Below are 16,116 nucleotides of genomic sequence, written 5' to 3'. Positions count from 1 at the left end.
AACCATAAAACTGTGGCATGCTTTTGCCCTGACCCACTTTCTTTCCAGCTGATAAGTCTTTCAAGATAAAACTGTTACAGAAAACAATACGACACAAGATGAAAAAAAGTAATAGGGCCAGCCGAGTTCATCGTGCCCTGACAATCCTCCATTCTTTTCTTCAACCTTCTTCCCTTCCAAGAAGCTCCATTGCTGCCACATGTAGAGCTGAATCCTACTGATAATGAAATGGAAAAACTTATTTCATTTAAAGCTAAACACATAAATAAATCTGAATAAAACCAAACACAAGAAAATCTCCAACCCAACCACTACCAGCTTATCTTAACCTGCACCATCTATATATATAAAATACAGTTTGTGTGTGTGTGTGTGTGTGTGTGTGTGTGTGTGTGTGTGTGTGTGTGTGTGTGTGTGTGTGTGTGTGTGTGTGTGTGTGTGTGTGTAATGTTACCGATAGACTCCTAAACGGAGAGGCTTACGTGCTTGATATTTGACATAGACATGGCCATTGAGCGTGGGACGAACATGGCCGAACTCAAAATATTTGACGATCCATATTTTTTATTCATATTTACCTCAGGGCATTTCAGCGCACGGAATCAATGGAATCAGAGCAGGTGGGCGCTGATTCGCTCAGAGCGATCACGTGATGACGCTATGACGCTATGAACGATATGACGCTATGAACGATATGACGCTATGACGCTATGAAATAAAAAATCGCTATGACGCTATGAAACGCTATGACGCTATGAACGCTATGACGCTATGAACGCTATGACGCTATGAAAAAAAAATCGCTATGACGCTATGAAACACTATGACGCTATGAAAAAAAAAAATCGCTCGCTTTGCCAAGGGGCTCGCTCCCCTCCCCCCCCCCCCCCCCCCCCGTTCCCCTCCCCTCCCCCTCCCCTCCCCCACCCGGCAATGCCGGGTACTTCTGCTAGTCTACTATAAATGGATGAGGTGTGTGTGTGTGTGTGTGTGTGTGATGTTTTTTTTGTGGAGTTCTATTGGAGCTTTCTGACGTGGAATGTGAAACACCAAAATGATCGTCATGATTTATTGAGTCGATTAAGCTAATTAACTACAAATAATCCGCAAGAATTCCCATGTATCTAAACACGCGTCATGTCAAGGTGTATAGAGTTGTTTAATAGGTCGTTCCATGGCATGGCATTATATTTACAAAATAAATAACAAAAACAATAATAACATTGTAACAAAGCATCGTATATGCTTTGTTACAACATCAAGCATATATTTATGATACGTGAAAGTGAAACACCCTGCAACCTATGCCTAGAGAAAACAGAATTTTTGGAATGCCGGCCCCATTTTACATCAAACCATCATGCAAGTTTGTGAAATAGTTATCCATGGTCGGAGCTCATATGTTGAAAGTTTTGTGTCAATTGTTGAAGCAGTTGTGGATAAAAATAAACATATATATATATATAAATATATAAATAAATATATAAATAAACATATAATATATAAATAAACATAAATATATAAATATATATATTTTTATATATATATATATATATATGTATATATATATATATAATATATATAAATAATATATATATATAAATATAAATAAATATATAAGAACACATATGGTATTTGAATCAGGACAGAAGGTTTAGAATGGAACACAAGCAAACCCAAATTCTCCACAACTAGTGAGGTACCCTTGCTACGCACAGGTGGGAGGCCAGGAGCAAACAGACAATGCAGAAATGGCGAATGCTAAAGCATGAAACCAATAAATTCCACATTCCTGTAGCACCTTCAGTCGCACATCAGACATGGACAGCAAGTTCGTGAAGGACTTGCATGAAAAACGTACCCGTTCGCAAACAAGCAGGTACGTTTGTTCCATACCCAGTCAATGGCGAATCTGCATATGGCGATCCACGAATTCACGTTTAAAAGTAGAAACCGTCATGGCATTTCGTCATTCACTTGAACTCGATATCTCTTTTTTCATTCCAAACAGCATAACTGCAATCACAAATATAATAAACTTTTAACATTCTTGACAAACAAATATTTAAATCCTGATGTGAAGTTCCGTACGGGTGGGTGAATACAATTACGAATTCAAAATCGTAATTGTATTCACTCAATTCCAATTTTAACATCATCAATTGATACTTTAACAAAACGATTAACACGATTAACGTTTAACGATTTAACATTACGATTGAATAACAGTTGTATTGGGATATGATAAAACCTGTGCAGCCGTAATCTGTCCACTTCCGCATTCGCGGCAGGTTCATAATTCTCATCAAAATCTAAACAGCATTTGTAGAATTTCAATAAAAGCCACATCACTGTTCATAATCGGTAAATATTATTCCATCGTGTTTGGAAAATTGGAAAATTGGGAAAAAAATTGGAAAAACAATATCGCCTATTTTACTCCAAGGGGTCCCAGGAATACCCACCCAAAATATCGTTGCGATCGGTTCAGCCGTTTTTACGGTACCTTCGAACGGACAGACAGACATTTGGTGAATTATAGTAAGAAGATGGTGTTTAGGAAGGAACCTGATTATACCACAACACATGCATTGAGGAACACTTATAAATTTGTGTTATAAAATTAAAGTTATGAAACAGAGACATACAGAACCACAATTAGGGAGACGGAGAGAGAGGCAACCCCATCCCTTTCCATAGGCCCTCGAGAAAAGGAAGAGCACCAACCTCAATCCCCCCACACCCCCTCAACTCCCCAAATTATACCTGCTTACGTAACTCCACTATTAATACCCGACCCAACGTTACCACGATCATATGCCAATGGTCACACATCCAGGAAAACGCTAATATAATTCACGGGTCGCTTTGGGCCACCCAAAAGATAAGAATAGAGACCGCCCTGTTGGCCCTTGGTATCCTCGTCACTGCGACTTGAGTAAGAGGGTCTTGTCCCCAAGTGACCCCGAGTGCATCGTGACGTTGCCCGTGTTTAACACAATTGCTCTCTAACAGATCTTTGTGTTCTGTTCTGGGTGTTCAAGGGGAAACACTTGCCATATTGTACAAGGGGTGGTCAAAGTGTTGTGACCGAGAGAATACATGTACCCTGACAAGGTCCTTATTGAGCAAGCTGGGGTTTGTTTTTTAGCAATAGCCTGAAGCTTACAATGCAAATCCACAATGTCACTGAGCCGAGTTGGATTTGAACCCACAACCTCGAGCATAGATAGCAGTCCAACGTCCTCACCAATAAAGCACCACCGATCGCTCTTGATTATCCACGTGAATCGAATGATTTAAATGATTATGTTGAAACACACAGCATGTCGTTCCCATAATGTGATGGAGACTGTAATCGTGAACGTAACTTGTAAGGTGTTGAAAGCATGAAAGGAGGAACTGATGGGTGCATTTGTTTCCTCTGCTACGATCTCATGCCGACATTTTTAGTTGGTCTTGCAGAGTGATAAGTGAGTTTTTATAAATATTGCTCCACAGGAGTCGAAGCAAAGCACTTCATTCCTTCTTTAGAAATCATCGCAAGAGCGACGGGTCTCCTCATGGGGATAATGGGTAAATGATACGCTCACCTTTTCCAAGAGGTCACCTGGATGTACGTATATGTATGTGCAAATCATAAATCTTCCATCTTCTATAGGATATAGATGAGATGCTTCTCCGGTTTGTTTCTTTGTCTTTCCGACGATTTTCTCTTGGAGAACAAGACCAGGGACAATGGAACGTTGTTAAGAAAGCGTAGAAAGGAGGAGGGGCCGAGTGACAGATTGGGGTGAGAGGGCATACAGGGGATGAGGCCTTGGGGGGGGGGGGGGGTGAGTTTAAGACACGGTGGGGGATGGGGGTGTTGAGGACTTGGGTAGGAGGGAGGTTGAATACATGGGAGGGCATCAGGATTGCGGTCCACCGGCCAAGCACAGGCATTATGACTGCATTCCACCGGCCAAGCACAGGCATTATGACTGCATTCCACCGGCCAAGCACAGGCATTATGACTGCATTCCACCGGCCAAGCACAGGCATTATGACTGCATTCCACCGGCCAAGCACAGGCATTATGACTGCATTCCAACGGCCAAGCACAGGCATTATGACTGCATTCCACTGGCAAAACAGCATTATGACTGCATTCCACTGGCAAAACAGGCATTATGACTGCATTCCACTGGCAAAACAGCATTATGACTGCATTCCACTGGCAAAACAGGCATTATGACTGCATTCCACTGGCAAAACAGGCATTATGACTGCATTCCACTGGCAAAACAGGCATTATGACTGCAATCCACTAGCAAAACAGGCATTATGACTGCATTCCACTGGCAAAACAGGCATTAAGACTGCATTCCACTGGCAAAACAGGCATTATGACTGCATTCCACTGGCAAAACAGGCGTTATGACTGCATTCCACTGGCAAAACAGGTATTATGACTGCATTCCACTGGCAAAACAGGCATTATGACTGCATTCCACTGGAAAAACAGGCATTATGACTGCATTCCACTGGCAAAACAGGCATTATGACTGCATTCCACTGGAAAAACAGTCATTATGACTGCATTCCACTGGCAAAACAGCATTAAGACTGCATTCCACTGGCAAAACAGGTATTATGACTGCATTCCACTGGCAAAACAGGCATTATGACTTCATTCCACTGGCAAAACAGGCATTATGACTGCATTCCACTGGCAAAACAGCATTAAGACTGCATTCCACTGGCAAAACAGCATTATCACTGCATTCCACTGGCAAAACAGCATTATGACTGCATTCCACTGGCAAAACAGCATTAAGACTGCATTCCACTGGCAAAACAGGCATTATGACTGCATTCCACTGGCAAAACAGCATTAAGACTGCATTCCACTGGCAAAACAGCATTATCACTGCATTCCACTGGCAAAACAGCATTAAGACTGCATTCCACTGGCAAAACAGCATTAAGACTGCATTCCACTGGCAAAACAGCATTAAGACTGCATTCCACTGGCAAAACAGCATTATGACTGCATTCCACTGGCAAAACAGCATTATGACTGCATTCCACTGGCAAAACAGGCATTATGACTGCATTCCACTGGCAAAACAGCATTAAGACTGCATTCCACTGGCAAAACAGGCATTATGACTGCATTCCACTGGCAAAACAGCATTATGACTGCATTCCACTGGCAAAACAGCATTATGACTGCATTCCACTGGCAAACCAGCATTATGACTGCATTCCACTGGCAAAACAGTCATTATGATGGCATTCCACTGGCAAAACAGCATTATGACTGCATTCCACTGGCAAAACAGCATTAAGACTGCATTCCACTGGCAAAACAGTCATTATGATGGCATTCCACTGGCAAACCAGCATTATGACTGCATTCCACTGGCAAAACAGCATTAAGACTGCATTCCACTGGCAAAACAGTCATTATGATGGCATTCCACTGGCAAAACAGGCATTATGACTGCATTCCACTGGCAAAACAGGCATTATAACTGCATTCCACTGGCAAACCAGCATTAAGACTGCATTCCACTGGCAAAACAGTCATTATGATGCCATTCCACTGGCAAAACAGCATTATGACTGCATTCCACTGGCAAAACAGGCATTATAACTGCATTCCACTGGCAAAACAGCATTAAGACTGCATTCCACTGGCAAAACAGCATTATGACTGCATTCCACTGGCAAAACAGTCATTATGATGCCATTCCACTGGCAAAACAGGCATTATGACTGCATTCCACTGGCAAAACAGGCATTATAACTGCATTCCACTGGCAAAACAGCATTAAGACTGCATTCCACTGGCAAAACAGTCATTATGATGGCATTCCACTGGCACAACAGGCATTATGACTGCATTCCACTGGCAAAACAGGCATTATAACTGCATTCCACTGGCAAAACAGCATTAAGACTGCATTCCACTGGCAAAACAGGCATTATAACTGCATTCCACTGGCAAACAGGCATTATGACTGCATTCCACGAGCACAACAGGCATTATGACTGCATTCCACTGGCAAAACAGGCATTATGACTGCATTCCACTGGCAAAACAGTCATTATGATGGCATTCCACTGGCAAAACAGTCATTATGATGGCATTCCACTGGCAAAACAGGCATTATGACTGCATTCCACTGGCAAAACAGGCATTATGACTGCATTCCACTGGCAAAACAGGCATTATGACTGCATTCCACTGGCAAAACAGCATTATGACTGCATTCCACTTGCAAAACAGCATTAAGACTGCATTCCACTGGCAAAACAGCATTAAGACTGCATTCCACTGGCAAAACAGGCATTATGACTGCATTCCACTGGCAAAACAGGCATTATGACTGCAATCCACTGGCAAAACAGCATTAAGACTGCATTCCACTGGTAAAACAGGCATTATGACTGCATTCCACTGGCAAAACAGGCATTATGACTGCATTCCACTGGCAAAACAGGCATTATGACTGCATTCCACTGGCAAAACAGCATTAAGACTGCATTCCACTTGCAAAACAGCATTAAGACTGCATTCCACTGGCAAAACAGGCATTATGACTGCATTCCACTGGCAAACAGGCATTATGACTGCATTCCACGAGCAAAACAGGCATTATGACTGCATTCCACTGGCAAAACAGGCATTATGACTGCATTCCACTGGCAAAACAGGCATTATGACTGCATTCCACTGGCAAAACAGGCATTATGACTGCATTCCACTGGCAAAACAGTCATTATGACTGCATTCCACTGGCAAAACAGGCATTATGACTGCATTCCACTGGCAAAACAGGCATTATGACTGCATTCCACTGGCAAAACAGGCATTATGACTGCATTCCACTGGCAAAACAGCATTAAGACTGCATTCCACTGGCAAAACAGGCATTATGACTGCATTCCACTGGCAAAACAGGCATTATGACTGCATTCCACTGGCAAGCAGGCATTATGACTGCATTCCACGAGCAAAACAGGCATTATGACTGCATTCCACTGGCAAAACAGGCATTATGACTGCATTCCACTGGCAAAACAGGCATTATGACTGCATTCTACTGGCAAAACAGGCATTATGACTGCATTCCACTGGCAAAACAGGCATTATGACTGCATTCCATTGGCAAACAGGCATTATGACTGCATTCCACGAGCAAAACAGGCATTATGACTGCATTCCACTGGCAAAACAGGCATTATGACTGCATTCCACTGGCAAAACAGGCATTATGACTGCATTCCACTGGCAAAACAGGCATTATGACTGCATTCCACTGGCAAAACAGGCATCATGACTGCATTCCACTGGCAAAACAGGCATTATGACTGCATTCCACTGGCAAAACAGGCATTAAGACTGCATTCCACTGGCAAAACAGGCATTATGACTGCATTCCACTGGCAAAACAGGCATTATGACTGCATTCCACTGGCAAAACAGGCATCATGACTGCATTCCACTGGCAAAACAGGCATTATGACTGCATTCCACTGGCAAAACAGGCATTATGACTGCATTCCACTGGCAAAACAGGCATTATGACTGCATTCCACTGGCAAAACAGGCATCATGACTGCATTCCACTGGCAAAACAGGCATTATGACTGCATTCCACTGGCAAAACAGGCATTATGACTGCATTCCACTGGCAAAACAGGCATTATGACTGCATTCCACTGGCAAAACAGGCATTATGACTGCATTCCACTGGCAAAACAGGCATTATGACTGCATTCCACTGGCAAAACAGGCATTAAGACTGCATTCCACTGGCAAAACCGGCATTAAGACTGCATTCCACTGGCAAAACAGGCATTATGACTGCATTCCACTGGCAAAACAGGCATTATGACTGCATTCCACTGGCAAAACAGCATTATGACTGCATTCCACTGGCAAAACAGCATTAAGCCTGCATTCCACTGGCAAAACAGCATTATGACTGCATTCCACTGGCAAAACAGCATTAAGACTGCAATCCACTGGCAAAACAGGCATTACGACTGCATTCCACTTGCAAAACAGCATTAAGACTGCATTCCACTGGCAAAATAGCATTAAGACTGCATTCCACTGGCAAAAGAGGCATTATAACTGCATTCCACTGGCAAAACAGGCATTATGACTGTAATCCACTGGCAAAACAGCATTAAGACTGCATTCCACTGGAAAAACAGCATTAAGACTGCATTCCACTTGCAAAACAGGCATTATGACTGCATTCCACTGGCAAAACAGGCATTATGACTGCATTCCACTGGCAAAACAGCATTAAGACTGCATTCCACTTGCAAAACAGCATTAAGACTGCATTCCACTGGCAAAACAGCATTAAGACTGCATTCCACTGGCAAAACAGGCATTATGACTGCATTACACTGGCAAAACAGGCATTATGACTGCATTCCACTGGCAAAACAGCATTATGACTGCATTCCACTGGCAAAACAGGCATTATGACTGCATTCCACTGGCAAAACAGGCATTAAGACTGCATTCCACTGGCAAAACAGGCATTATGACTGCATTTCACTGGCAAAACAGGCATTATGACTGCATTCCACTGGCAAAACAGGCATTATGACTGCATTCCACTGGCAAAACAGGCATTATGACTGCATTCCACTGGCAAAACAGGCATTATGACTGCATTCCACTGGCAAAACAGGCATTATGACTGCATTCCACTGGCAAAACAGCATTATGACTGCATTCCACTGGCAAAACAGGCATTATTGACTGCAATCCACTGGCAAAACAGCATTAAGACTGCAATCCACTGGCAAAACAGGCATTAAGACTGCAATCCACTGGCAAAACAGGCATTATGACTGCAATCCACTGGCAAAACAGCATTAAGACTGCAATCCACTGGCAAAACAGGCATTAAGACTGCAATCCACTGGCAAAACAGGCATTATGACTGCAATCCACTGGCAAAACAGCATTATGACTGCAATCCACTGGCAAAACAGCATTATGACTGCATTCCACTGGCAAAACAGCATTAAGACTGCAATCCACTGGCAAAACAGGCATTAAGACTGCAATCCACTGGCAAAACAGGCATTATGACTGCATTCCACTGGCAAAACAGGCATTATGACTGCATTCCACTGGCAATACAGCATTATGACTGCATTCCACTGGCAAAACAGCATTATGACTGCATTCCACTGGCAAAACAGGCATTATGACTGCATTCCACTGGCAAAACAGCATTAAGACTGCATTCCACTGGCAAAACAGCATTATGACTGCATTCCACTGGCAAAACAGGCATTATGACTGCATTCCACTGGCAAAACGGGCATTATGACTGCGGTCTATTGGCCAAACACTTTCCTTGAGACTGCATTCCCCTGGCAAAACAGACATTAAGACTGCGGTCTATTGCCCAAACACTTTCCTTGAGACTGCATTCCCCTGGCAAAACTGCATTAAGACTGCATTCCACTGGCAAAACAGGCATTATGACTGCATTCCACTGGCAAAACAGGCATTATGACTGCATTCCACTGGCAAAACAGGCATTAAGACTGCATTCCCCTGGCAAAACAGGCATCAAGACTGCGGTCTATTGGCCAAACACTTTCCTTGAGACTGCATTCCCCGGGCAAAACAGGCATTATGACTGCATTCCCCTGGCAAAACAGGCCTTAAGACTGCATTCCCCTGGCAAAACAGGCATTATGACTGCATTCCCCTGGCAAAACAGGCATTAAGACTGCATTCCCCAGGCAAAACAGGCATTACGACTGCATTCCCCTGGCAAAACAGGCATTATGGCTGCATTCCACTGGCAAAACAGGCATTAAGACTGCATTCCCCTGGCAAAACAGGCATTAAGACTGTGGTCTATTGGCCAAACACTGGCGTTAAGACTGCATTCCACTGGCAAAACAGGCATTAAGACTGCATTCCACTGGCAAAACAGGCATTATGACTGTGGTTCACCGGCCAAACACAGGCATTAATACTGCGGTCTATTGGCCAAACATTGGCATTAAGACTGCATTCCACTGGCAAAACAGGCATTATAACTGCGGTTCACCGGCCAAACACAGGCATTATAACTGCGGTTCACCGGCCAAACACAGGCATTATGACTGCGGTTCACTGGCCTAACACAGGCATTATGACTGCGGTCCACTGGCGAAACACAGGCATTATGACTGCGGCCCACCGGCCAAACACAGGCATTATGACTCTGGTTCACCGGCCAAACACAGGCATTATGACTGCGGTTCACCGGCCAAACACAGGCATTAATACTGCGGACTATTGGCCAAACATTAGCATTAAGACTGCATTCCACTGGCGAAACAGGCATTATGATTGCGGTCCACTGGCCAAACACAGGCATTATGACTGCGGTTCACCGGCCAAACACAGGCATTAATACTGCATTCCACTGGCGAAACAGGCATTATGATTGCGGTTCACCGGCCAAACACAGGCATTAAGACTGCATTCCATTGGCGAAACAGGCATTATGATTGCGGTCCACTGGCGAAACAGGCATTATGATTGCGGTTCACCGGCCAAACACAGGCATTAAGACTGCATTCCACTGGCGAAACAGGCATTATGATTGCGGTCCACTGGCCAAACACAGGCATTATGACTGCGGTTCACCGGCCAAACACAGGCATTAATACTGCGGACTATTGGCCAAACATTGGCATTAAGACTGCATTCCATTGGCCAAACACAGGCATTATGATTGCGGTCCATTGGCCAAACACAGGCATTATGATTGCGGTCCACTGGCCAAACACAGGCATTATGATTGCGGTCCATTGGCCAAACACAGGCATTATGATTGCGGTCCACCGGCCAAACACAGGCATTATGATTGCGGTCCACCGGCCAAACACAGGCATTATGATTGCGGTCCACTGGCCAAACAGTCCGTTTTAGTGTTTCGTTGAACTGTTTGAGTTTTTAATTTTTCCAGTATACAATAAGAAATATGGTCTTTTTTCAGCAAACTGAATAAAACATCTGTGTTTCTTATAAGGCAACACTAGACGGTAACCATTGGACACTTAAATAGGAACAAGCAAAACAGATTGTTGAACAATTACGTGAGCCATGATCGTGGCCAACAGCATGTTCCAGTGAGGCCACGATAATGGCCGACTGCACTCAAACTGTCAAAAAGTTAAAAGCGCAATGCACTCACTGTCCGTGTGTCTTTGGTGGTGATTGAAGAAGCTCTTCTGGTTCCCCAGCCGACCCGGCAGTCCGCTTGCGATACACCTCGAGCGTACCTTCATTATTAAGAAATCTTTACACATTATTATTGAACATTATTGAACACAATAAACCTTGTGATAAACACACCACTCACCGTCTCCTCAGCGCACATTTAACAAGACGACTTACCTTTACACAAATACCTGTTACACGAGAAATCTAGCCGACCCGATCACATGATCCATCCTATTATTTACATGATGTAACTGTCGATCTCCTCAACCCTCTTCCTACGTAACAATATATATATGTATATATACAATTACAGCTAAATTACAACGGCACATTTGGGCTGCGATAACCAGGCCGACAGTTTTGTGGTCGGATCAATAGTTGACTTCGTCGACCTCAGATGAAACATGTCAAGGGTGAGTAGGTCACCACTATGTCATCATATAACACCATTTTGTATTGAAAATTGCAAAATAAACAAAATCTCACCTGGTGGTGGTTCGTGTGCAGCCTGTGTCTGCTGGTTGCATCATTTTCTGGGGGTGCGGCTGTGCCACTGATGCAGTGCATCCATTACCAGTCAGCTGGCACTCATTTTGCTGACCTCGGAAGGATGACAGGCTGCGTCAACCCACCTGGTGTTCATTCAACGTAGCAAGCTGAGCCAACCCACCTGGTGTTCATTTAACGTAGCAAGCTGAGTCAACCCACCTGGTGTTCATTCAACGTAGTAAGCTGAGTCAACCCACCTGGTGTTCATTCAACGTAGCAGGATGAGTCAACCCACCTGGTGTTCATTCAACGTAGCAGGCTGAGTTAACCCACCTGGTGTTCATTCAACGGACGACAGGGGCTTGAAACGCTCGAACTCAAGACCCTAATATCTCAAGCCACTTACCTTTACCGTTATGCCAACACCAGGCTTATCCACCTGTGGTTAACGTTTCGTCATTCTGAATATTAATTTTTACAGGTACAATGGGACACCATTTGTGAGTGTGTCCTCTCCACATTTCGCAAGCAGGTTCCTCGGTAGTTGCTCCAATACATCCTGACCCGTTATATTTAATTTAATGCCCCGTTCCGATTCAAGGGGTCAAAGGTGAAACACGAAACCCAAACATTTTACCAACCCATTGTATTTTAGTCGTTAGACATCGGATTTGCTACAACAGGTGTTTCAAACGGTGTCCACAGGAATGCAGAGAAACATATTCAATCGGAGTCGTTTTCGAGATTATACAAGGGTCAAAGGTCAAAATGGGTCAAATTAATATTTCTGGACTCCTGGCGTGCCCGACAAAACAGTTGGCATAACGACACCACCTAATGAGTCATTTAAACGTACACAAGAATTGAGTGCTAGCACACCAAGTAGCCGGCTTTAAAACGAAATATTTTCCCCTCGACGTTTCCAGTTCGAATGTCGTCGCGTGCAATACGAGAAACCTTCAAAAAGTCCACGAAACTCCGCATTTTATAACGAGTGATTAATAAATACTAAAAAATGACCTCTTGATCGCATCGATCGATCCGCAGTAGGCATTTGTAGCTCGTTCCGATAACTTCTTGAACGCACGAAATGTTTGGGCCACGTGTGAGAATGGTGAAAGGTCGCTGATCGTCTTTCAGACCCTCAATGGCGATGGTCGATGGTCGATGGTGAAAAACATGAAATGTGAAGAGTGCAAATGAATGATTTTATTATTGTATCAAAAGGTAAACACAAAGTTCACGGAACAAGCGAAAAGGGGAAACAAACATGGAGTTTGCATTGATATCAAAAGGTCACAGTGCATGTTGTGGCTGTCGAGCGATGTCCGGGCTCCGTCCGGGTGGGCGACCATCGAGCGCTGTCCCTTCGGAAAAGTTCCTCGGGAACCCCGCTTAGGAACCCTTCCTCACGCAGCGCGCTCGGGGTCTCCCCCTAGCCCCGCCCTCTCCATAGCTCCGCCCTCTCCATAGCCCCGCCCTCTCCGTCCACGTGCGCCGCTCATCGTCGGCTCCAGCAATGTTCGCGTCACCGCGTCACTGGCCATTGCGTAATCGATGACGTCGCATCACGGCAACAACCCCACGACGATTCCCCAGCATGACGCAAGTGCCGCGGCGTTATGAAAATAAAATTAAAATACGTCGAGGGATTAAAGAGGTGAAATTATCGGCTCGGAAGTTGAGGTCCCGTGGCGAGGCGCGTGGTGCGAGCTCACACTGCGCTACACGTGCCGCAGCCGGGACCCGAGCTGGGACCCGAGCCGGGAGTCTCCACGGCGGCCTCGTGCCGCTCGAGCCAGCGGCGCAGCGCGCTCAGGGCCGAGTGCTCGATGCTCCTCGCGCTCTCGTGCACCACCTTGCCGCCGAACAGCACGTACAGTCGGTAGAAGGCCGCGCCGTACGCCGCACAGCACTCGTTCTCCATTGTATCAGCGACCACCGCGAAGGGGGCGTGGGCCGACAGGAACGGCACGAGGCGACGCGCCGCGTCCACGCGCTCCTGGAGGTCGCGGTGCGCCCGCAGCTGGAAGGTCGCGTCCGGGCTGCTCCAGCCATCCACCGGGTGCGCCTCGTCCACGTACACGTGGAGGAAATCCGCCGCTCCGGCGAAACGCGCCGCCAGGTGCCCGAAGGCTCCCAGCCGCGCCATAAATGGCGGTCAGCTGCCGCTCCCGAGGGTCACGACCAGCGGTCGACCGGGTCGCGCGTACTCCAGCAAGTGGTGCTCGTCGTGGGTCCGATCGTCCAAAGGCACGACGCGCGGGCTCGGCGCCACTCCGTGCAGGTGAGCCGCGCGGCCCCGCTCGAGCACGTGGGAACGCCAGACGGCGCGGAGCGCGGGGACCGTGAAGGTCCTGCTCGCGTCTGAGATGTCGAAAGGGGGGTCCTCGGGACTTGCCTTGTCCTGGAGGCGCTTGAGAATACGGCGCCGGACGCACAGACAGTCGAGGAGGAAGAGCGAGAGTGCGGAAAGCAGAAACGACGGCAGCACGATCACCACCACGAGTAGATCCTTCACCAAGGACATGGTGGCGCCTGGCGGAGCTCGCCCGATTCCACCCTCCCTGTTGGGCCTCGCTCGCCCATTTATATATATTACTGCCGGGGCCCTAATCACTGGCGCGCATCACGACGACCCCAGGAGACAACTCGTATGCCCCCACCTCCTCCCCCTCCCCCAACTACTCCCACTTCAAAATGCCAAGGAGTAGGAGGAGCGAAACCGGGTTTGTACCCAGTGTGTCTACGCGGGCGGAATGGGGGACGAATGGGGGGTTAATGCATTCACGGAGTGTTTGTGTTCATCGGGCAGGGCAAGTGAGGTCGGTTGGTTCATACGGTGTTCATACGGTGGTAATTCAATATGGAGAGACTGCACCACGTCCTGTGCCAAGTTCCTTGGATTTCTTCGTCACGAATCCGCTAATGGTGGTGAGACGCGGTAAAGGACGCACCATGTGTACGCGACACGCTCAGCGCAGACATGGCGGGTCTGCACCCCGAGATCGTTCCCAAGGAGCCGTCTGCTCATGTCTGCCCGGTAAACCCGATCCTCATCACATGGGGAAGGAGTGGGTAGAAGGAGTCATATGAGGTCGCGCCCCGGCTTCACCTGCACACCGTGTAACGTGGGCCAAGCATTGCATTGATAACATAACTAGCACTAACCACAAGTCGCGTCGTTAATAGTTAACCTCACAAGGCACATCGACTCTCGGATAAGGTGGTTGTTATTAGGAGAGAAAACTGGGTTAATTGCCCCTTATCTCGGGGACTTCCGTCCGTGTTGACCTACTTTCGTTTACGGCTTTTATGGTGCGTGATAGCGATGGTACACACGGTTCAGCACCCTGATCTCTCGAACCTTGTCATTCCATATCTCGACGAGTGGAAACGTCATCAAATATCCATCGTGTAGTGTGCAGGGCGCAGGGAGAGGGGTTACCGTGGAATATGATCCGTCTAAACCCCATTTACCCGTTTACATCAATACCACGTGGTACTTTGGCAAAAGTGATGGTCTTGAGATGAGAAGGGGGCGCTAAGGTTTCTGGGGGATGGGTCCCCCCATAGTCAGTTCTGTCTAGTCATGTCTGACTTCTGGTGACATTCATGATCGCATTAGTCCAAACATTCCAGTCCTGGCACTGCTTCCCGAAGTTCTGGCAGAGGCAGCTTGGTTGCATCATTAACCCCATCCATGCAGCACATGGACGTTCTGCCTCTTCCTCTTCTTACATCAACCATATCCAGCATGGTTGACTTCTCCAGACAACAACACATTTCAAAACTGTCAATCTTCTTCCTTTCTTTCTCACTGTACACAACACACCCTTGGTCCACCAACCTTCCTCCTGCACCTGCACCTACAGCACCACCCCGCACCTACAGCACCACCACAAAGCTGTGCCTTCAACAACCATTTTTACCTCCCATCCAATGATCTTCATCTCCATTTGTTAAATTTGGGGATTTGGAATCGGCATCACTCGACTTCATGTCCCCTCTTTCCATTTCCCCCCTCAACCCACTCCCTCAAAACTTCACGTATCCCCTTTCTGCATCCCTCCTCACCCCACCCTCTCAATGCTTCCCCCTTACCACACACTCTCAATGCTTCCTCTCACCTGACACTCAAACATCCCCCATCACCTCAACCACCCCCCCCCCCCCATTCCTGCACCCTCCCAATTCCTCCTCCCCTGTCCCTAACTGTGTGGAAAAATGGACCGCAAACATCCAATTTCTCTGCTCCAACCTGACAGATTTCTCAATCCAGGCCACTGCCAATAAAACGGACAACATCTGTTAAAAAGAATGCTTTCTCTCATAGGCCTCTGGAACAAACTCCCTCACTCCCTTCAATCCCA

General features: G+C 46.4%; 2 protein-coding genes across 3 annotated transcripts in view; one reads left to right on the top strand and one right to left on the bottom strand.

The window, feature by feature from the left end:
- The window catches only part of CDKAL1 (CDKAL1 threonylcarbamoyladenosine tRNA methylthiotransferase), a 612,415-nt gene that overhangs the window by 148,061 nt on the left and 448,238 nt on the right, over window positions 1–16,116 (top strand). The window lies entirely within an intron of this gene.
- Window positions 12,933–14,589, bottom strand: LOC137436896 (thyroxine 5-deiodinase-like). The gene has a single exon (XM_078787089.1). It carries the CDS (start codon window positions 14,271–14,273, stop codon window positions 13,458–13,460), a length of 816 nt encoding a protein of 271 aa, XP_078643215.1. The 5' UTR covers window positions 14,274–14,589; the 3' UTR covers window positions 12,933–13,457.

The sequence above is a fragment of the Myxine glutinosa genome, chromosome 11 (genome assembly GCF_964187855.1).
Source record: "Myxine glutinosa chromosome 11, kmMyxGlut1.1, whole genome shotgun sequence".
Taxonomy (NCBI): Eukaryota; Metazoa; Chordata; class Myxini; order Myxiniformes; family Myxinidae; genus Myxine; species Myxine glutinosa.
Note: the sequence above shows the minus strand (reverse complement) of the source record. Positions and strands in the feature narration are given on the sequence as shown.